At 37.9% G+C, this 24107-nt stretch overlaps 1 protein-coding gene across 7 annotated transcripts in view; it reads right to left on the reverse strand.

The window, feature by feature from the left end:
• BBS9 (Bardet-Biedl syndrome 9) overlaps positions 1–24107 on the reverse strand; it is a 446338-nt gene that overhangs the window by 80028 nt on the left and 342203 nt on the right. For all 7 annotated transcript variants that reach the window (XM_060156865.1, XM_060156866.1, XM_060156864.1 and 4 more), the window contains one exon: positions 4368–4550. In XM_060156865.1, coding sequence (XP_060012848.1) covers positions 4368–4550 — 183 coding nt within the window. The remainder of the gene's footprint in view (positions 1–4367; positions 4551–24107) is intronic.

Consider the following 24107-nt stretch of genomic DNA (forward strand, 5'->3'; position numbering starts at 1 on the left):
TCTCTTCTGAAAATGTTGCCCACATGTCTAAAGTTCTCCCTCTCACAATGTATTCTGCCATCCACCCTCAACCAAACCGTCTAAATTACATTCAGATTTTTGTGGTATCATAATAACTTCAATATGGGATATATTTCAACATTCTGGTCAGAGACTCCTTTCTTCCCCGCCTCACCCTCCTTCCAAGTTATTTCAGGTTTGCATATTTCATTTTCACGTCTCAGCGGGATACCCATCACATAACATTTATTTGTGAGGTCTAAAGGCATAATGTGGAGGATTGTGAACCAGCATGTCAAAACCACATACTGCATGCGTACGTCTTAAAGAATGAAAAAGGATTCCTTTTTTTCTCAAGATATATAAGCTGTCTCAATAGTATAAGTCCAAAGTGAATACCACAACCTAATTAAAGATGAAGAGCATAACAAGCAGTATTAAAATGTCTTTTTTGATTCATTCTTCTCCAAGTTATGTTTTTATCAAATGTCCTGTCTCATTAATGACTTCGATAGACATAACAACTATACACACCTTCTAATCTCATCAAATTCAGAAGAGAGTTGAAGTAATTTTTTCTTACATGATTTGGGAGGTATGACAGTAGAGAATACAGAGGCAGGTAGAAAGGAGCTTTGAGAAGATGCTCAGTCCATTCACCTGCCTACAGGGATGAGCATACTTACATACTCCTGGCAAATGAAGCTGTTTTTAAAGATCTCTGGAGTCAGAAATACCACAGTCTCTCTTGGGACTCAGTTCCTACATTTGAGAATGTTTATTTCTAGGAAATTCTTCCTTTGGGTGTAAGCAGGCTTCAGGGCCAGCTTCAGAAGCATGCAAGCTGTGTAATTGCACAGGGTCCTGTGCTCAGTTTAATGCTTTGTTGTCATCATCTTGAAATTCTTAATAATTTAATCTTTGAATTTGTGTTTTGTAAGTGAAGTCTGATAAGACAAGGAAGCGCGTGTGAGAAGGGAAAATATGTGCAATATGCATGCCTCCTCCCTCTTTTCTCCCCATTCCCATACAGCCCCATAGCTCAGAATTCCCGTGGCCCCAGGATGAGTGGGAGTTCACAGAGACTCAAAGTAAGCAGGAGGAAGGCCTATTCTGTCTAGACTGATTAAGCGAAGGAACTGACAGCCCTGAGAGGCTTTTCATTTGAACCAGAACTTGTTTTGAATTAAGAAAGAAGGCAATAGATTCAAAGAAACAGGAATGACTAAGGAAACCCACTACACTCCTGTTACTTCCCTGTATTAACCAACCACTTACACTGAAAATGATAACATAGAAAGAAAGGGAAATGGAGTGACACAGAGCTCCTTTCCCTTCAGTCCTTCCTTACTTAGCAGGAAGCTGAAGGTAGAGAGTGTTGGTAGATGTGCACTGGTTAAGAAGTAAAATAAAGACAGTTAAGTTTTGTGCAGCAATTCTGCAGTTCCATAAGAACAAAATGCATATGAGCTACAAAACACAAGTTGCATATATTGTATATGTATTGTATATATTGTATAATTGTGGCAATTCTTTAAATTTTTCTTTATGTAGAACTACATAAATAAATAGCAAACGAAAATACCACGATGAGAGAGTGACTGAGTGACTACAGAAACTAAAAAGCTATGTGTTTAGTACCTGTTTTAACAGCACTTTAGCATATTTTCCTACTTTTTTGAACAAGGGATCTGCATTTTCATTTTGCACTCAACCTCGTAAATTACACCGCTGGCCCTGCCCTGCTTCCTCATGCTCCAGACTTGATCCACTGCATCTGTTCTGCCAAATCACCTCTTGTTAGCTTCCACCCTTATCTCCATTCATTCACCCCAACAAATGTCAACTGCGCTATGGTCAGGCATTGTGCCAGGCACTGAGAATATAAAAATGAGTAAGATATAATTCCTGCCCTCAAGTGTAGTCGAGGAGACAAATCACCATGAAAAGGTAGTAATATCTACCTTGCACGGCTTTAGTGAGGACTATAAATAATACATATAAAGTAGACAAACCACTACTAATGATGATTAGCACTCTACCCAATTATCTCATTTAATTCTTATTACAATTTATTGGACAGCTAACATAATTGTTTCCATTTTAGAGCTACAGAAGCAGAGATTTAGATCAGCTAAGAAACTTGACCAGAAGGACTTTGCTGGAACCAGCACCTCAAGCCACCCAAGTCTTTTTGACTACTAAATCTGAGTTCATAGTGATAGTAATAGTTAATATTCTTATTAATATAATCTTACACAGATGGCCAAGAAGCACATGAAAAGCTGCTCAACATCACTAATTATTAGAGAAATGCAAACCAAAACTACAGTGAGGTATCACCTCACACCAGTTAGAATGGGCATCATCAGAAAATCTACAAACAACAAATGCTGGAGAGGGTGTGGAGAAAAGGGACTCCTCCTGCACTGTTGGTGGGAATGTAAATTGATGCAGCCACCATGGAGAACAGTATGGAGGTTCTTTAAAAAACTAAAAATAGAATTACCATATGACCCAGCAATCCCACTACTGGGCATATACCCTGAGAAAACCATAATTCAAAAAGACACATGCACCCCAATGTTCACTGCAGCACTATTTACAATAGCCAGGTCATGGAAGCAACCTAAGTGTCCATCGACAGACGAATGGATAAAGAAGATGTGGTACATACATACAATGGAACATTACTCAGCCATAGAATGGAACAAAATTGGGTCATTTGTAGAGACGTGGATGGATCTAGAGACTGTCATACAGAGTGAAGTAAGTCAGAAAGAGAAAAACAAATATCATATATTAATGCATATACGTGGAAGCTAGAAAAATGGTACAGATGAACCGGTTTACAGGGCAGAAGTTGAGACACAGATGTAGAGAACAAACGTATGGACACCAACGGGGGAAAGCGGTGGGGGGTGAAGGTGGTGGTGTGATGAATTGGGAGATTAGGATTGACATGTATACACTGATGTGTATAAAATTGATGACTAATAAGAACCTGCTGTATAAAAAAAAATAAAATAAAATTCAAAAAATATATATATATAATCTTAACCATTCTATTCTTTAATTTCTATTATTACAGTGTACATTTCTAGCTTCTCAAAGGTCGATTTTAGCTGTAATTTTATCAATCTAAAAATAATGTGTACTCTAAATTTTTTCTAATTTATTTTTACTGTTTTGTTAAGGATATAAAATATAGCTTGATTTTTTTTTTATTCTGACAACACTTTGACCCAACTGTAGAAAATTAGATTCAACTGACAAAGCTTGTGATTTTCAAAATCGTGTTCATGACTTTGTTGGTAAAATACCGTATACAGGTTAAAAACATGTCTTTGGACGCAGACAGACTTTGGTCCAAATTCTGGCTCTACCACTCACTAATTTCAGAAAGGTACTTAACTCTCAAAGCCTAGATTTTCCCATATGTAAAACAGGGATGAAAACAATACCTTAACTATATTATAGGTCCTTGTTTAAGATTAAATGAGATAATCCTTGTGAAACACTTAAAAGAAAACATGGTACCTAGTTAACACCCCAAAATTTCAGTTTTAGTACTATTATCTTTAGTACCATGTTTTCACATCTGTGTTTAAAAATGGATCTGAAATGACTTTTTTGTTGAAACAGTTTCCTCCAATACAAAAAAATAAGTTCAAGCGTCTCTGATTTCAAAGAAGTATATATTTCTTTGTAAATAAAAGCATGCGTTAACGGCACCTGGTAGTCACATACCTCAATGATTCAAAGCATCTAAGATGTTTATTTATATCATCCTTCACCAAAAACTCCAAATGCATGCCCCCACTTTTTCCCTTTTTGTTCTAAACTGCCTATTCAAAGGATCAAGAGTTTATAAACTACATATAAAGAATTACATAAATGTAAAAAAATATCCCTGTCATTTAGCGAGGCCACCTCAGTTCTCTCTAACCCTTGAAGTGACACTTAAATTTAAGAACGTTGAGCAAATTAAAATGGCTGAATTGTTTTTTCTCATGGAAAAGGAAAGGATTAGATAATCTGAAGGTTTACTGCCATCACCCTGGTGGTCAAATGACTGTTTCCCTGGCTTCTAAGTGATTGAAGAGTATATAAAAAATAGACTGGATACCACATAAAAATGGACTATATACCTATTTTTTAAATAGCTCTAGAAGAAAAAAGGCCTTTACTTGACATTTTTATTATGGTTTGAAGAAAAGGAAAACAGGATTTGGGTAAAAAGACAAAACAAAACCAAGCTTTCATTTGATACCTTAGAAAACATGATAGCCATGTGATATTTTCCTAAAACCACCACCTTTTTCAATAACGCTGGCTGTTACCACAGCAGGCTTGTGGGTCCTTACCAATTCTTGAGTGTCCTGCTGCAGTGGCAGAAATGCCGCTTCCAGGATAGCAATCTGGTCGGCGCTAAGCTTCTGCCACAGCCCGATCAGCAGAATCACCAAATGGGTGGCACTTTTCAGCCTGGTGAATGACTGGAACAGATTGTCTTGGTTTTCCTCTACTGCATCTGCTAGAGAGATTACCTGCAGAAATTACAAACTTCAGTTAGGGATAATTTCACAATTCTTGAGCCCTCAACAAATTACATTTGGCACACTCTTGTTTTTCTTTAAAACAACTTCATGAACTTTGTCTTCCACAAACACAAGCTATGTTGAGTAATAAAAGAGTTATCATTCATCTGTTCGCTTCCTTCTTTTAAAAAAATACCCTAAGTAATTCCAAATCCATATGGCCAAGAGATGAAAATATCCACGAAATCAGCTTAATGGGGACATTGTTCAGTGTCTGCTTCACCATCGATTCACCTTCTACAATATATGATAATATAAGTAACCTCTAATACAGTTATTACGGTCATTATTACTAGTCACAGAGATTGATCAATTTAAAAAATTCTTGATCAATTTAAAAAATTCTTATCAAAGTAACTGCATTTACCTTGGAATTTCAAATAATAACTTCATAATACCCTTTTCAGAAAATAACTGTCTTCCTCTATTACTTTTTACATGGTATTGGAATATCCAATATTCCTTTACTATATTTAAAAGGTAGATAATGTTCAAACATTTGACCAATCAAGCAATGTCATTTTTAACACAAATGTCAGGCACCAGCCCACAGGGACCTGAAAGAAAAAAATGTTCAGGGTGCGTTAGCTTTACAATGCCAAATCTACTTAGGATAAAACTGGCAGGAGTGAGTAGAACTGGCTTTTTTTTTTTTTTCATCCTCTTGAATAATCCTGTGGAAAAAAGAACTAAAGTAACAATTGGATAGAACACTGAAGACAGCCCATTGGTGTTTTATTTTATTTTAATGTCTTGGTGAATTTTGTGCTCATTAAAAGTAAGGAACTGATTAGGCCAGAGGCTCAAGGCACATGACAGCCCCCAGAACTGGAGTAGCAAAAGCCGGGGCAATGTAAGCTCCTTTCTACAAGTCCCCACCAGCCTGAGGGACTAGAGCTCAGATGAGTTTCAGAAGTCTAGTGCAGATGATCCATTTGGTGATATTTCACGGCTTACTGACACTGGCCCAAAGGGCCTATTAAAAAATCATCAGTCAAACAAGTATAGTCTGCAGCTGTGTGGTCTCCCAAATTCCATGTAGGACAAGGGCTATAAGGGGACAGTCCTCAGAGTATCTGGGAGACACTGGAAAAGAGATGTAGGTTAGAGAAAGACAAAGCACCTGAAGGCCCTTGCCTGACAATCCCGGGCAAACCAGGATTCCTTGCCACTTGCAGGAGTTATGAAAGGCAATCACAATTCACATTCAGCTCTAGAGGGAGCCCTGGGCGTTGGGACCAAGGTAAGCATTAACAAAGCACACTGCTTACTGAGTGCCTACTACTGTGCTACTTTTCATTTGCATTCAAAGGTACGTGATACCCTGTAGCCCATGAGGATCTTATAATTTGTTGGACAGGAAACATACATACACAACCAATTAGTGGAAAGAAGCATTACTGTAATAATGTCCTTATTGTGCAGCACAGAAAGTAAGTGTGAAAGAAGCTAGCTAAGGGGCAGATTACTATGGGCCAGAGTTAATATCCCTGGGGCCTCTTTTACTCAAATGAGGCTTGGAACTCATCCCTTCCCCATTACTTCAAGAAGTTCCCTCGAGGAGATGGAGAAGTCACTTTCCTTAAACCAAAACACCTGGAATTATCTGCTTCCCCAACCCTCACCATGATTACAACTGACTCCTGTTAAAAATCTAAGTTTAATTTCATCTTCTTCCTGTGAATGTTATCAATTAAGCCTCACTGTGGGGGCCATCATATTATGACACAGATGCTTATTGTCAATAAGTCCAAATCATACAAAGATCAAGGTGATAAACACCTCCTGAGTGCCAGGGATGTGCAAGAATTTGCAGGAAGCACTACAGGGAATTCAAGGGCAACAGAGATAACCTCCATCTTCAGAGACTTTATAATGGAGAAAGGAAAATAGGTCAAGGAGGCAAACACTGACAATATAGGGAAGACCCTATAGACCATTAAGGAGGAGAATACCACTAACATTATGATCATTACATTAATAATAAGCCCTCCAATTAATTGAGCATGAACTGTATGCCAAGCAATCTGCTCTGTGCCATACAGGTATCAGTGCGTTCAATCCTCACGCCTCCGCTGAGACTTAGTTGGCAAGATCTCTGTTTTATAGATGAGGCCTCTGAGGCTCAGCAGATGTAAGGAATGTGCCCAGTACTGTACATAGAGTGTGCCAACTGTGTCTGTGCTTAGAACTGCTCCATGCTTGGTTTAAGGCCCTGTTGTCTCTGTCTTGAAAGTCTTAGTAACTTTATTTTTGAATTTGTGCTTTGTAAGTGAAGTCTATAGGACAATGGACCATGCACATGATCAGAGGAGATATGCTCATTAACTCAGAGAGTTAAGTGCTCTTATATTTGCATTTAAAACTGGCATTGCACAATATAAAGATTAATCATAGAATTCATGCTAACAATTTAAAATTTTAATTTTTCCTTGAGATAACATTAAATAGCACCACCAGAAGGTGTGAAAGAGAGACCACTGAAGAAAGGAAAGAACTTTATATTTTAGTAGCTGTTTCAATAGCACTTTCTTCTACCTTTTAACAAGGGCCCTGCATTTTCATTTTGCACTGGGAACTGCAAATTAAGTAGCCAGTTTGACCATCATCTAGTGAACGAGAAAGCAGGATTCGACTTGGAGTCTCTCACTCTGAAGTCTGCATGAGACCTGAAGCACCTTATAGGTTCGGAGAAGGGCCTAACTACTAGTGAGTGCAGAGGGTCTTGGGAAGGAAAAGGTGGAAGAAGCAGCAGTGGCCACTGGACCAGGCTCAGCCAGCTCCTACCAGCTCAGGAGAAAGGGCTGATTATTCAGTTTTCAGGAATTTTGTGAGCCAGTTGTTAAACATGGCCATTGCTAAAAATTAAATTATGTAAACTTAAAAATAAGTTACATGAAAACAAAAGTAATAAATACTCAAAACGCATTACTTCCTAATTATTTCACTGTTATCTAGGCCCTTGAGGTTATATATGCCTGTTGCATCTGTATTTTGGCAACACTCTGCAATGGTGAGCTACTGCCCATTTCTTCCCAACTCCACATTCAGTGACCTCATGCTAGAAGCCTGAAATCAGCCATGGTGGAAATATTTACAACATGCAAATCAACAACTGTTATAAAGTTAGGCTTCCCACCCACCCTGCTCCTCACAAACAGCCAGTTGGTAAATATCTACCAGCATGCCACTGAGAAGAGGTACCTGAAATTTGTCCTCAAGAATAGATATTGGGTAAGGGGGCTTTAAAAGTGAAGGAAACAACCTGAGCAAGTGCATTAAAGCACAAATGTAGAGGCTGCTTGTTCAGGAAGGAGCAAATACTCCAGTTTGGGAAGAGCATTTGATGAGACAAAAAAGGTCATCTGGGCAACTGCTGTAGAGGAACCAAAATGTCAAGGTGAAGAGTGTGCAGGTTACTGGAGAGCCACAGGGTATTCTGAGTATGGGTGTTATCTGATGGAGGCTGTGCTCTAAGTAGCCATCGGATCACAGCAAACATTTAGAGCATTTGCTGGGACTTAAGTGAGGCTTTTATGCACGTTCCTCACTATCAAGGGAAAATTCTTACTAAGTGTAACAGCATGTCAGTTCGTGGACCCACCCAACTTGCTAAACACAGCTGTGGTGGAAGAATGACTTCTCAGTGAGACAGCAGCCCAAGCCACAGGATCTTTCCTGAGCAAGACCCAAAATACATCAATCCTGGAGAAGCATCGTTTCTCTAAGTTTCAGTCTCGCTGGATATATTTCTGTGCCATTGTGGAAAGAGTCTGCTATCCCCAAATGGTCACAGAAATTGGAAAGAAATGGGATAAACAATTCCTTATGTAAATTACCCCCAAGGAAAATCTTCCTGACCTACTGGCCAGCGTGAAATACTAAACAGATCTCCATGTTCTCAATTTAGTTTTACACGTAATAGCCAAGTTTACTTTGTTCTCCACAAGAGCCAAATGAATTTAGCAGAATTAACATAGTAAAAAGGGATGGAAAAACTAGACCCATCAAGATTTAGATCTGTCTGACCAGGGCCTAGAGGATCTCGCAGCTCACCTGGAACTGAGAAATGAAGCCAACCAGCTGCTAGGGCTTACATTTGAGGGACAGTGATTTTTCAGTGCTCATCACTGGCTGTACAAGATGTGTGTTCCCTGGCATTCAACAGAACTACAGAAAGGGAGAGGTTTAGGAAAAAATAAATGCTAACGATTTCAAGCACAATGTGTTGATGGCCTTTGTTTTGCTTTTTCAAATTGAAGGATTCCAAATAAAATGGAGACCCCAAAGGACATCTCTATCCAACTGCCATATCAACTGATGCCAAAGTAATGAGGCAGAGGCCCAGGGAGCTGCTTGCAGGAAAACGCTCAACTCATAAAGTGAGTGTGAAATTAATCCCAAATACTTCCAGCTGCCAAGATAGGCTCTAAAATTGGTTACAGGAAAGCAGCAGCAGCAACAGCAAAGTAGACATGAATCATACTATGTGAACACAGACATGTCCAATTTCTTCACCTAAACTGACCATCGAATCTGGCTCCCAATCTCATGTATGGCATACAGAACCCCACTACATTGCTGTTTAGCTGTCATTTACTGAGCCCTGACTGTGGGCCAGGCCCTGGGCTAGTGCTGTTATACTCAGGTTATCACTTGGTCCTCATGATACCCTCTGAGATAAAAATCGTTGATCACCTCGGCTCCCACTTCCAGATGAGGAAACAGAAGCTTAGAGCTCTGATGAGCTTAATGCTCAAATGATGAGCACACTGCCTGTGGTAATGAACAAGGGCAGGGAAGGACAGGGATTTTAATGCTGTCTCCTGATTCCCCATTGGGTGCCCTTTCTTCTCACTGATACACAAACGTATACAGTTGGCGCCACAAAGTAATCCGGTGGATTTTTATATTGATAATCAAACAATAACACTGAGGAAAAACACTAGTAATATATTGTAGCAATAACAGATATATGTGCTTTAGTTAAGTTTTCCCATTGTTGGGGCTTTTAACATAGGTTGAAATTTCCAGGTTGGTTTCTGCCCAAAGTTACAGTATAAAGGAAATTAGTTCATAATTTGTAAAGGATGGGAAGTTAACATAGTAAGTTTTTTTCTCTTAACAAAGGGAATTTAATTATGTTCTATATAACTCAAAATTATGAAGACTAGAAAACAGCTATTTCCTAGGCCTGCTCCTTTAGTGAAGCTACTTTTTTAAAAGGAATGATTGATTTATTGTCTATAAATCATAGAGTACAATGTTTTCCGTGGTCTAAGCAAGTTGATGGTATATAACAATAATTGTTAACATAGTCTTAGGGCTTTCTAGGAGCCAGGCACTGTGCTAACGTCCTTACAGGGATTCTCTCATTTCACTCTCAAAACAATTCTATGAGGTAGATACTAGTACTGCCCCCATTTAAAGCATAAGGAAACAGAATTACAGAAAGGGTCACGCAGTTAGCAAGTGACAGCCAGAATTCACACCCAAGCCATCTGACCCAAGAAACGTCACCAAGTAACCTTGCCTGCATTAATTTTCTGCCTGCACATCAGTTTCATCATAGGCAATATGTGGAACAAATTCTATCAAAAGTTTCCCAATGGGAGGTTTCAGCTTTGCTGATGTTCCAATACCTCATACGAATTAAGATAGGTTTATTTTAACAAAAGGTCAGCATGGATGAATGAGTTAGGAAAATGGAGTTCCTATGATATGGATGAGTTTATATATCCCCCAGCACAGAATGCAATAGGCTGTGCTGGAACAGGCAATGGCCTGGGAGCCAAGAAGACAGAGATTCTAGTCCTGGCTTCCCTACTAAACAACTTTAGGTCAGTGTTCAATGCACTTCCCTTTTCAGGGCTCTATGGTTTCATCACCTTTAAAATGTAGGGGTGGGAAATATGATCTCTAACAACCATCATAGCTGTGTCAGATGCAAAAACTTTTAAATTACTTTTGTATGATTTATTTTGAACTATCCATGCTCCTTCCCCATCTATCCATCCATTTCTTCCCCTCTATTTGTACACATACTGAGTTTCTCATTTAATGTTTGTTGATTTGCAGCTTTTATCTATACAATACCAGTAAGAATGTTTTTCTTTGACTAATTCATAGGATTATGAAAATTAAATTACAGAAGTAAAAAGATGAACAATACCAAGTGTTGGCAAGGATGTGGAGAAATGGGAACACTCATACCTTGCCAGTGGAAATATGGTATGTGACTCCGGAAAACAATCTGGCAGTTCCTCAAAAAGTTAAACATTAACATATGACCCAGAAATTCCACTTCTAGGTTTATGCCCGAGAGAAATGAAAATATATATCCACTAAAAAACTTGTTCAAAAATGTTTACAGAAGCATTATTTATAATAGCCCAAAAGTAGAAACAACTCAAATGTTCATCAACTGATGAATGGATAAATTAAACGTGGACTATTCTTCAGCCATAAAAGAAATGGAGTACTTACACATGCTACTACATGGATAAACCTTAAAAATATGCTAAGTTAAAGAAGCTAGTCACAAAAAGTCTTTTTTGTGACTGCCTTGTATTATTCATGCTGTATTATTCCATTTATATGAAATGTCCAGAATGGGCAAATCTATAAACATAGTAAGCATGTGGTGATTACTTAGGGCTGGGGTGGGTGGTAGACAGGAGGAAATGGAAAGTGACTGCTAATGGGTGTGGAGTTTCTTTTAGGGAGGATGAAAATGTTCTAAATGGATTGTGGTGATGGTTGCATAACCCGTGAATATGCTAAAAATCATTAAGTTGTCCACTTTAAACGGGTGAATTGTATGCGTGTAAATTATATCTTAATAAAGCTGTTAAAAATAATAAGAGGGGCTTCCCTGGTGGCGGAGTGGTTGAGAGTCCGCCTGCCGATGCAGGGGACACGGGTTTGTGCCCCGGTCCGGGAAGATCCCACATGCCGCGGAGCGGCTAGGCCCCTGAGCCATGGCCACTGAGCCTGCGCGTCCGGAGCCTGTGCTCCACAACGGGAGAGGCCACAACAGTGAGAGGCCCGCGTACCGCAAAAAAAATATATATATTAATAATAATAAGAGAAGTTAAAAGTACTATGAAAGCATAATTCATAAAAGGTAGATAAATTAACACAAATAAATGTACTTTAAGAAACAATTTTGATATATTAATGGCTATATCAAATTGCAACTGGGGCTTAATGACATTCTAGATGATGGAATGATCACGTGACTTTGGAGTCTATTAGATCTAAATCTGAATGCTGGTAATGCTTACTTACTAGCTGTACAACCTCTGGCTAGTTACTTTACCTCTCTCAGGCTCAGTTTTCTCACCTGTAAAACAACACTCCTGGTTACTATTTCCTATAGTTGAAAGCTTATTTCAGTTTAGTAACAGCTGGTAAATTCTACTTTTTCTGTTAGACTAACAATGACATTGAAAAAGGAAGAGCTTTCTCCTGGTACTTGAGGCACACTACCAACTACCGCCTCCTAAGGCGATGCAGGAGAGCTGATAACTCTGCAGTGCTCCCTGGCCCTCTCTGTGTGTCACTCAATGGGACACTGCTCATTCTGTAGCCAAGTTTAATCCAGTTTCAAGTAAAATGTCATGAGACCCTGTTTCAATATATTACTACAAGCTATGTAAGTTACATGTATTGGATTCCCTTTTTGACTTCTTTAGCAATTCTATTAAAACACACACGCACAGACACACAACTTTGCCTGATATGACTTGTGCTCTAGAAATTCCGAGGCTTGTTAATCAGGGAGCGAGACATTGATTTTCCTTTGTACCTCACTGAAAATGCTAGAAAATTTGGTGATGTGAATAAAATGTTTATGAAGTTACACCCAATATGCCCTCAATTTTCCAGTACTCAGTACACAGTGGGTGTCCCATAATGCTGGTTGAATTGGTGAACCTCAAAGTCAGTCTGCCTAAAAATCCAGCACAACTAGGAGCCATACTAAACTACTTCTTAAATCCTGGACACAATCAGGTACTGTCAGGCTCCCAATTTGAATGGGACTCAAGTGATGTCACATGGAAACAACAGACCTACCTCAATATATCTGTCATGTACTTTAAAAAAAAAATCTCTCCAATTCACCTTTAGCCACAGCTGTCTAACGCCAAGCTACAGACAGCTCTAATGACTGCTGAAATTAATTTATTCTTCACATGGCTTCCCTTTGGTTAGAAAGACACTTTAAATCTGGGGGAGACTTGGAAGCAGGCAAGAAATAGGACATGCTTCCTACTCAACCATGTTATTTGTCGTGGCATTTGCTGCGTACTCCAACATGGCAAAGGCCTTGCAATAAGGAAGAAGAAAAAGTTTACCAGGTCTCAACTTTTACTTTGGTTGAAAAGATCCAATTTGTATCCAAGAGAATTATTCTTTTACCAAAAAACAGTGAAATAAGGTTCAAAATGAAAAAAGAAAGGGCATAGAGATGATTTAAATGCCAGATGAGCATATAAGAAGTGTTTCATTATCTATGTGATGAACCTTTAGCTAGATAAAAGAGAACTTTGGGTTTTTACTTCAGAGGCATAGCAAGAATCTAATTCTTAGCTACTTTGCTACTATGTTATTTTGTATAAATAGGATAGGGGACTGGATTACATTCTATTGTACCTCACATGAAGTAAAAAACCTAAGATACCTCTATAACATGCATTTAGCTGAAACTTCTAAACCAAACCCAGGATTAGCATACATTTTTAACCATGCTACCATTTGGGGTAGCTATTAAAACAACAGAGAAAGTGTACCCATTCAGTAAAAAACTTCAGTTGCACAAGTTATTTATCTTCATAAAAAGAGACCTGCTAATTGCCTAAATCACCTGATGCTTTGCAACAGCAAGGTATGATCTTTGTGACTCTTTGAAGCCCTGATGGTTTTTCTGGTCTAGGATTATAATTTTCCTTGACACCAATCTACACTTGCCAAATGCCTTGAGAATTCATATAAAACTGGTTTTAGAAAAACAACTTACTCCTGAGAAATTTCTTTATACTATATACTGTAGAACCCTTTTTTTTCTTTTTTAATGTTCTGCCCAGAAGAATATAAAAGGTAGGCAGTGCTGGAATAGAGACTTTGGCTGGGACTTTTAAAATATATACCATTGATACATAAAAATGTTAAATGAAAAAGACAATAAATCATTTATAAGTGACACAGAGACAAATTTTGCTATTTCTGCAAAGTTTATTCACCAAATAGACATGTAACTTAACCAGCTGAAGGGAAACTAACTCCAGTGCTTGGCTAATATAGTGCCAAAAATACAACTGGTCTCAAACCTGATTACTGCTCTGACCACTGCCCCCCAACACCAGGTGACCAAATTTTTACCTCTTTCCATAAAATTATCTACTTATAGCCAAGTGAAACCCCGATTTGAAAAATAATAATTAATGGACTCAAGTTGTAAACAGAAGAATGAATGCTCTCCGGACCACCATTGCTCATTGAACAGATCACTATTAAAGCTGGAACCTACGGCTGGCAATGTCAAAGCTCATTTTACAAACCCTGGAGAATGCCACAGTTATCACTGTCCAAAAACAACAACCACGAGGTCTGATCTGAATAGTTTCTAAGTTTAGAATGTTTCAGGCCACATTCTTACATGCAGACATGTCAGCAATTATGTAGCCACCCACACAGCCTTGAGTGCCATCTCCAATGAGGGGAAATGATGAATAGATGGGCTGTTGGCAGGTGTTCTAAGAGCATTCCTTAGCAAATGCTGACACATTATTCAGTGTGATCAATTAAGGCATGCTGATGATCCACCCAAAGGCAAAAAGAGAGACTGGAGACCCCAACAGTGCCAGTGATGCTACTGATCATTTCCTTGGTTCCAGAATTTGAGAGGTGAGCATGACATGTTCACAAAAAAGTGAAACTGTTGAGTTTTTTCTTTCTTTAAATCTTCCTTTAAAACATCTGCTTTTTCAGAGTCTGTTTCTCTTGAACACCTGTGAATTTTAATCATTTTTGCTTTTTTTTTAGATAAAATACATAGTTATACCACTACTATCTGGTAGTACTTTGGCAAGACATATAGAGGACTATATGGCTCAGACAACATGGAAATAATATAAAAGGCAATAAATGGAGCTTCCTGGTTTCATATGAAGTGAAACTAAGATAAACTATGGGCATCTCTACAATCACAGGCTGTAGGGACATTATAATTGCAAGTGGCTTTCTTGAAGACATGTTGTGCCAGATTTCTACAGTTCTGTAAGCTCCTCCAGGTCAGAGACTATTTTATTGTTTGCTGTACCCTTCCCGTAGTCTCTGGCTCACAGCATGTTTGCTGTACTGAAGTAAATTAAAAAGCCTAATAACTCAGTAGCAGAGTGTCCATTAAGATGCCAATTTACAGGAGCACTACTTGGGCAATGGAAGTCCATCCCTACATTCCAGGTGAACAAGACCAGAACCTACCATTTTTTAAAAGTTTTTATAGGCTATGTTGTTTATTGGGTCTACCATAGATAGTAAATAACTAGGTTCTAAATTCATGCCTTCCACACGTAGTATTGCAATGAATTACTAAATTCATTCAAGTCTTTGCTGCTAAGTTTATGTGGTGAGTGTTATAACATCTGTAATTTAACTTTAAAATACATCATCATAGACAAGGTCATATGATGAAAGAATGTGAATCAGCTTAAGCTACACTCTAGAGCAGAGTTTCTCAACCTCCTCATTAATGACATTTGGGGCCAGATGATTCTTTGATATGGGGAGCTGTCCTGGGCACTGTTGGAAGTTTAGTGGCATCCCTGGACTCTACACACTAGAGGGTGTCAATAGCACCCTCCCCCTAGTTGTAACAACCAAAATGTCTCCAGACATTGCCAAATGTCTCCTTGGGGGCAAAATCATACTAGTTGGGAATCGCTCCTCTAGAGTCTGCATTTGTGCTCAAAACAGCCATTCCAATCAGAAGCAAAGCTCACAAGCCAGAGGGGTCTACCACAAACACTTAACCTATTGGTGTCTCTAGTAACACTGGAGACTTTCTAATTACCATAAATGAATGTCAGAAATGAGTTTTGATTGGTGCAGAGGTTTGATAATTAGCATTATGGGTTCTAGAAATAGATTCATTGACAAAATTAATGGTATTTAAGATAAGTAAATTAGCTGAATATTTTTACACTCATACTCTTCTTTGCCTGAACAGAATATAAGAATCCAGGAAGACCCTGAAGGGATATGGTCCAAGTCTTGAGCCTAAGTGATCTTTTGTCTTGTCTTTGGAGCAGAAAATTTCTAGCTATCTGATGCTCATTATGAGGATAAATGGATCTTGCTTTGGATTACTGTCCTATCTGCCTCAAGTGAACCTTTCCAGGAAGGTGATGTTCTAGTATCTGAAAGACACAGAGATGAGACTTCCCCAAGCCTAGAGTATGAATGGTTGCATGCTTATGTGTTTATTTAATAAATGTCTTCACATGTAGCAAAATTTTACGTGAGACTTACTTTCACTATAATAAGGAAGAAAGGTTGTGGGGAAATAGCTCATTCTTATTCATCTCAAGTATTTTGATGGCTATTATTACTTACTGAAAAGAATTTAAGAGTTATGCATGACCAAATTGGCAAAGGTAACGTACAATGTCAAGTCTGTGCTAAGTGATGAGGATATATGTGACTTAACAGCTGCCTGCAAAGAACAGTCTAGCAATAAAAACAAATATATTAATAAAAACAACAGCTGCTGCTTACTGTGTGTTCACTATGTGCCAGGCACAATCCTGAGAACTCCATGTATGTTACTCCTAAACCTTTCAACAACCCCTCTGGGTAATTATTATCTTTGACTGATTAAGGAAACACGGTTCAGAGAAGTTAAACAACTTGTTCAAAATCACACAGCAGTTCCTATATTCAAACCAGGACTAAAACCTCTAAAGCCCAACTACTTCCCTGCATACCACACTGTGCCCACAGACATACACACATACACACATACACACACACACACACACACACACACACCCCTATGTTATGTAAGTGGTATACAAATGATTATTGGGTTAATATGAGACAAATCTATAAACGACCCCTCCCCACCAAGGAGGGTGACTTTCTGGGGATGAAGGACCCACAGATTCCTTTGCCCTTCTTTTAAACAAATCCACATTTGAACGTTTGAATGACTTTGGCTCAGAAAAGCATTCATGAGCCCTGAACATCACTCCTTGCTGTACTGCATCTACATCTCTGTTACCTGCCTGGCCCTGTAGTCATTTGAGTTTGTAATCCCTGCAATAATCACAAACTTTTCAAACATAAAACAACTACAACAGGTATGACAAAGTAGAAATCAGCTGCATCACAAATGAATAAACCTGAATCTGGGCTCTCGTCCTGTCCCACCCCTCACTGTGGTTTGACCCTAAGAGAGGCCCGTAATCTCTTTAAGCTTCAGTTTTATCCTCTGTGAAAGAGAGGCATTTGCCGTAAAGATCAAATGAGATACAACATAAATGTGTTTGTCACGACACCTAGCACACAGTAAGTACTCAATAGAGCTTAGAAGTATTAATATTATTATTATTCGTTGTTCCCTGGCTAAACATCTGATCAACATATTTTTTATTAAAACAAAACAAAAAAGGTCCCTCTAAGTCCAACACATATTTTTTCTTCCTTCTAAGTAGCTGAAATAGACTGTACATGGAAGACAGTATCTGATGAGACAGGTATGGGTTACAAGCTAGTTTTAAAAATAACTCACTTTCTAGTTTACTTAGCTAAACCAAACAGGTGTCAGAGGTTAAATCAGAATCCTCCAATAGAGTCCATTTACCAGAAATCGGAATCCATTTTCAGAGAATAACAAGAGAAAAAGATTATCATCACACCAGTAACTGATTCACACAGACACTTTTTGTTTAAATTCTTGGAATTAATATCCAAAAATGTGATAACAAGCTGAATTTGGGTAAAATAACAGATATCACACCAAATCACCCAGAGAAGAAACTTTTAATCTGGGGATAGAATGCCATCTTGGCACTTTTGGGGCATGCATGAGTGATGGGAAAGATTACAGTTTGGCTTGGGAACCCTCAGGAAATAGTTCTTTGTTTCAGTTCTCTAGTGTTTTATACTGCAGCCATCATTTTAAGTCTCCTAAGAACACCTTAGAAAAGTAGAGTTTAGCAATCTTTAAAAATATATGATTTGATGATTAAAAAACAATTTTATGAAAGATTATACACATTGCTGGGGAACTGCTCACCACAAAACTTCCAGGATGTCAGAAATCCATTCTGGCAGGAATCTGAGAATGAGAGGCTGACCGGTCACATCTTAGTTTACCGATATGTAGGATAGTTAGATTGTTTCTCTGGTTTTATAACAACTTTTGCTTGAACAGAGATAGGAGCAATAGAAAGGTTTTGGTTATCAACACTACTTTGATAAGGTATTAAATATCCAAGTTTTCCTTCCACTTACTGAAGAAAAACTCAGCAGCAACTTCAGCAACAAAGAGTTAGAATCAGATTCATTTTAAGAAAGAGGGGGGTGGGTTAGGACCAAATCTCTAGACCAATCTTCTACTAGTTGACTCTTCTCCCAATCAAATTTAATGTCTTTCAAGAAGAGAAATCTTTTGGGTTTTTAAAAAATATTTATTTATTTATTTGGCTGCGCTGGGTCTTTAGTTGCAGCACACGGGATCTTTGTTGCGGATCTTTTTTTTTTTTTTTTTTAGTTGCGGCATGTGGGATCTTTGGTTGTGGCATGTGGGATGCAGGATCTAGTTGCCTGACTAGGGATCAAACCTGGGCCCCCTGAATTGGGAGTGCAGGGTCTTAACTGCTGGACCACCAGGGAAGTCCCAAGAACAGAAATCTTAACTAGGAATATCCACAAGGTTTTCTGTAATGTTCTAGACCAAAGGTTTTTCAATAGTTTGTCATTATGGCAATTTCAATTGGTTATTTTGATTTAAAGAAGTCTATCCTGAGTGTTATAAGGTATCTCAGATATGCTAACCACTCACATATATTATCAATTAGTAGTAATGTTCTGCTAAAAACCAAGCAAACTCCATTCCTTAATATGAAACTACTTATCCAGAGGTCTGATAAATTCCTTTCCTCTGACGAGAAATAAACTCTAATATTAATGAGACCAAGAGGAGAAGAATTTAGCAATAACAGAATCAAAATTGGAGGGCTACATCATAAGACACTTACTATATCACCCAACAGTATTTGTTTACAGGTCTCCATTCCCTAGATTATATGTTCTTCAAGACCAAGGACTACATCCTTATTTAAAGCTCATGACACTGTAAATATTCAATACATTCATCTGAATTCAACTGAATTGAACTTAAAAAGACTTTCAAAATCATCTAGTTTAAGCCCCTTATTTTTTAAATATATAAAAAATGCTAAAGCCCAGAGAGGTTCAGTGACTTGCCTAAAATCACATAGAAGGTTAGTATTAGAACCAGGGCACATTCACATCCTGCTTTAAGGATTTTAGTTACACTGTCTCATTAACTATTCACAACAAGCTTTCAAATCAAGTGGAATAAGCACCTATATCCTCATTTTATTAGGAAAAAATGCAAAATGCCAAGGTCACATGGCAGGTTTAAAAGTGTATTAAACTCAGAACTCCATGCCTTAGCTTTTACTCTTAAGGCACAGAGGATTTAAAACATGCCACTCTTTACCTACAAGGAACAAGCTAGGAAGGGGAAGTGAATTTAGTCCAAGTGCTCAAGAAAATGGGATGGCACAAAAGGGGGAAACATAGATGCTGCATAAAAGGAAATTGATATAAGGGGCACAGGTGCAGTTGGCTGGAGGAAGGAGGAAATCTTGAAGCTGGTCTCTCCATAAAACAGGATCATAGTCTGGCTTTGTTTTGACTTTCTATTTTCCCAGAAATTTAGTAATTTTCTTCACTGTCACAGTTTTATAATTTTTATAGCTGACCTCATATACAGTTTACAGTCTATCACATCTCTGACATTGATGATTATTTTCCCTGTGATCACTAGGCTGTGATATTGGGTCATTAAGTTGAGATGTTTTCTTTATAGGAGAACCTGAGCCTCTACCTTAACCCTTTCTCAGGTTGGGCATAAGGTGTTTCCTAACAGTTGAGAACAGCACAATTCATAAAGGGCAGAGACCAAGACATATAACCTGGCCATTCTTGCCAGAGTTACTGGGATGAAGGAGATCAAAATGTGGGCATGGAATAAAAGAGGAAAAGAAATAGCCCAGACCACTTCTTCCAGAAGCAAAAACCTGTCTCAAGTTTGCTTGATGTGACAGAAAGAACACAGGCCTTCGACTTAACAGTCTGGGTCCCAGTTTTGCTGTTTAGCTCAGGCAAGTCATTCTATTTTTCTCGACGATTCTCATTTTCCTAATGTAAAAAGTAGCAAAGTAATACTAACTTGCCTCACGGAGTTATTATAAGGGCCAATTAAAACAATGTATGTAATAGCTTTTAGTAAACTGTGAGATACAATATAAATGTTAGCTGTCACTATACTAGAAGAATAAGGAACTTAACAGCTCCAAATATTCTTAATTAATATTCTCCAAACTGAGGTCTCTATTAAACTAATTTACAAGAAAAGAATATAAAATCAGTATCTGGAAATACATAGCATCTATAAATAATATCTGGAAATAATAGCATCTGGAACAGATTACTGTTTAAGAAATGGGAATACCAATGAATTACAATGAATCCTTGGCATCTGTCCTTAAACTATTTAAGAGTAAAGATTTGCCAGATAATACAGAAGTAGAGGGGACATTCAATAGCCACAGGTGAGGATCAAAGGATTTTCAATATCAAAAAATTTTATAGAAAGATCTTTTGCTTTCTGTAACACTGGTATTGAATTTCAATATCTAAAATAAAATATAGTCATTGGCTTGGCACATTCACATGATGAAGACATCAGGTAAGAAACAGCCCAACAAATCACAAACTCAATCTGTACTCAATAAAAGACATTACTAGCTAAGACAATGAGTCACGTTTACCTGGTTGGTGAGTTAGGCAAGAATCCCTGAATATGTAAAAATATGAAATCACACAATATTGGAGGAGTTTATCCACTTTAAAGAAACAATTCTTAACAGAATCCCTTTTATGTTCAGCAACTCTCTAAGTACACTAAAAATAGAATTTGATTGAAACAAATTTCATTTCTTTACAGGTTTTTCTCAGGAGCACACTGTCATGCAGCTGAAGAGGAGATTCTCTGACCGTGGCTCCCTCACTCCAGCATTTCCTTTCCCAGAGGCTCTCTCTGGGGCTGCCCCAGCACACACATCCATGAGGAGACCATTTACAGCCCACTTGAATATTATGAATTTGAGGTGCTGTGACAGTTACCTTTATCCCAAGATTGCTCCTAATTTTAAGCTAAAAAATGATTTAGCCTAGATGATTTAGACTGAGAAAAAAAGAAACTGCCCCAGACTCAACTTTGGCAGAGAGTCCTGAACAGCAAGGTTAAATTATGTCCCTAAATTTTGGAGAAGACAGAGACTACTTTGGTTGTTCCCCTGCCATACCCCCCCACACACAAAGAGCTTAAAAAAGATTAATTTCTAAAGTTAGGAAATCAGGCTTCAACCCACCATTGTGTGGTCATAAGAATTACACCCAACTATTCATGAATCATCAGGCACTGGATTCAATCAGTGAATGAATTCATCTTTTTTCCAGTGGCTATCTCCACTGCAGCAAAGAACTGGCAAAAATGAACAATTTGGGTAAAGTGAATCAATGGTCTTTTTAAGGTTCACACCTAATCAACTGTTTAATTTTGGATTTGAATGTATTCAACTAATTTGACCATATCTTCCCACTCATGTCAAGGTTGTTATTCTCTATATCACACCATGTCCACCTTATAAAGACTGAGAAGAAAAACTCCTCTCAGACCCTGGTATTAGGAAGGTAAATCTGCTATTGAAAAACCAAACAATAACAAAAATAAACAAGTAGTCAAAAAACTAAAACAAGAAAAAAGTGTCCTCTGTTTTTTTAAACATTAAGAATCTTTTAAATGGTTGCGATCTCAACTTTGTGTTGTTTAGAGATAAGTCAGATCTGTGGTCCATGTCTAGCAATGAAGGAATATGTTTTATACATTTCCATGCAGATGGTTTGAGACTTGTTGAGAAATCTACCTTGATTTAATGTACTTCTCTCTAGATTTTCCTGGGTACTACTGGGCTGACTCTACTAATTAACAACAACTTCTTTCTGAATTTAATTTAAGTGGCTTATGCCAGGCTGAGCACAATTAAAATAGTCTCAATAGCTCAATTAACATTAGCAAATATTTAAGTCTCAGCCCTATAAGTGTCATTTCAGAACTTTTCCTCTATTATTAAGGCCAGTAATGTTGATCGTTTACTATGTGCCTGACACTTTGCCTCAAAAAGAAGGTTCCTGTCTTTAAGTTTAAAGGTGATACTCAGTAAAAGTTTAAGTTGAGATCAAATTAGCATCTATTAAACCAAAGGAAATATCACAGGGTACCGAATTCAGTGGTAAACTTCAAAGTGTTTGCTAGGAATGATCTTGGTGAGCTTAATAAATGAAGCCTGGAGTTCTTAGTAAAGACTCACTGAAGGTTGGAGAACCTAACCTTCTTCTGTCAAAGAAGACTGGAGGTGATTCCAGGTAAGGTAAATATGCCAGTGAAGGCACAGAGGTGACTCTGTTTTCATAGGCCAGTGACACCATGTTTTCATACACTAATGAAGACAGCCATGGGAAAAAAGCAAAAGTTGTAAGATAGAAAGTCCTGGAAAATTCAATTATAGGAGGACATAATGAATCAAATCAAATATTTGAGCTTGGTAACTCCAAAGGCCAAGTGCCCAGTTTTTCCATCTTGGGCCAGGTCAATACAGAGTGTAACTACTTCTCTTTACAAAATGTAAGGATTTTCTTCTCAAGGCCAAGGACCAAATTATTTTTAAGACAGGCTATCAAACATTTCAGTCTATGTTTAAGCTATTTCACAGAAGAAAATAAAGGTGTTTATTCTTCATTTAGAATTCATGACTTATTCAAGCTATGAGATTAAAATGTAAAACTACCTTTTCCCTTGATTTCAATCCAGAATCTGGCTTACTAATCCACCCTTAAATAGGGATAAATAACATACTTTTATCCAAAGGAAATGAATAAATCCCATTTCCATTCCAGAACAGCCCAGAAACAAAAATGGTAAAGTGTGTATGGCCCAAACAAGAGGGTCTTAACCTTTGAAAGCCACTGAAGCACTAATGCTTTAAATCCCAACATTTCTGCCAAAGTCTATAGAACCTGGAAAGATACAGGTTTAATACCATGTAATTTCAACTGAACTGGAAATAATGTGGTTTCCAACATAGTTTCAGTAGACAAATTTAAGGCTGACTAACTCTTAAATTGAAAGAAACATTTTCTAAAATTAGTAATTAGAGGAGAGAAAAGACCAGTATAATTAAAAGCTCTAAATCTTACTACTAAACATAATATTATTTCCAGGATATCGCTTTTGTCTCAATTATACAATTGTATTTTCTATTTTGAGCCATTCTTCATGGCATCTCATCTATGTTACTGGTTAAACTTTAAAAATAGGCCACCACGGCTTTTGAAAACAAAGCCCTCTTTTATCTGGATTAAAAAAGAAGAAAGAGTTACAACCAAAGGAGGGCCAATCACAATGGGATGCAGGAGCATCAGTGATAGACTTTTTCTCCTATACAAGGCAACACAGTAGGCAACCAACAGGAAGGACCTTCCGCTGCCATTCAGGAAGCATTGGAACATAACTGGAAGTTTCTCCATTTCCCTAATTCTTAATTCCTCAGTCTCTAAAATGAGGATATATCATACCTGTCCATTCTATTCAAGAAAATTGAGAATTGAGAAGACATTTGTTTTTTCAAGAATGCTGAATTCTGTGGTAGAAAAATCACAATTTACTACCAGCCCCCACTTACTCCAGTCTCTTCTTTACCTGATCTAGTTCACTACTAGCTACTACTCCAGCTGCTGCTTCATGTATTTACATAATAGTTCAAGATATTAACATTAATAAGCCAATTTTCCAATGAAAAGTGTCCCAACCTACAGGGTGCATACCCCTCCCAATTTTGGTATCAACCACGCCAACTGGCTCAAAACCTCAACACCATATTTAACTCACAATTCCTCCTTGATCCGCTTTATTAAGTAAGACCCCCCCCAAGTCCTTTCAATTCTGCCTTCAAAACACCTCCCCATATTTATTTCCTCCTCCCCACCCCAACCATCATTATCCTCCTCAAATCACCTCTAAGTTACTGAAAGAGACTTCAGCTAAATTGAAAAAGCGGGAAAAAGTTCACTCAGATTACACTACCTAGAGAGAGCCATTATTAATATTTTGGGAAACATCTTTTC

Source organism: Lagenorhynchus albirostris, chromosome 8 (assembly GCF_949774975.1).
Source record: "Lagenorhynchus albirostris chromosome 8, mLagAlb1.1, whole genome shotgun sequence".
NCBI classification, from domain to species: Eukaryota; Metazoa; Chordata; class Mammalia; order Artiodactyla; family Delphinidae; genus Lagenorhynchus; species Lagenorhynchus albirostris.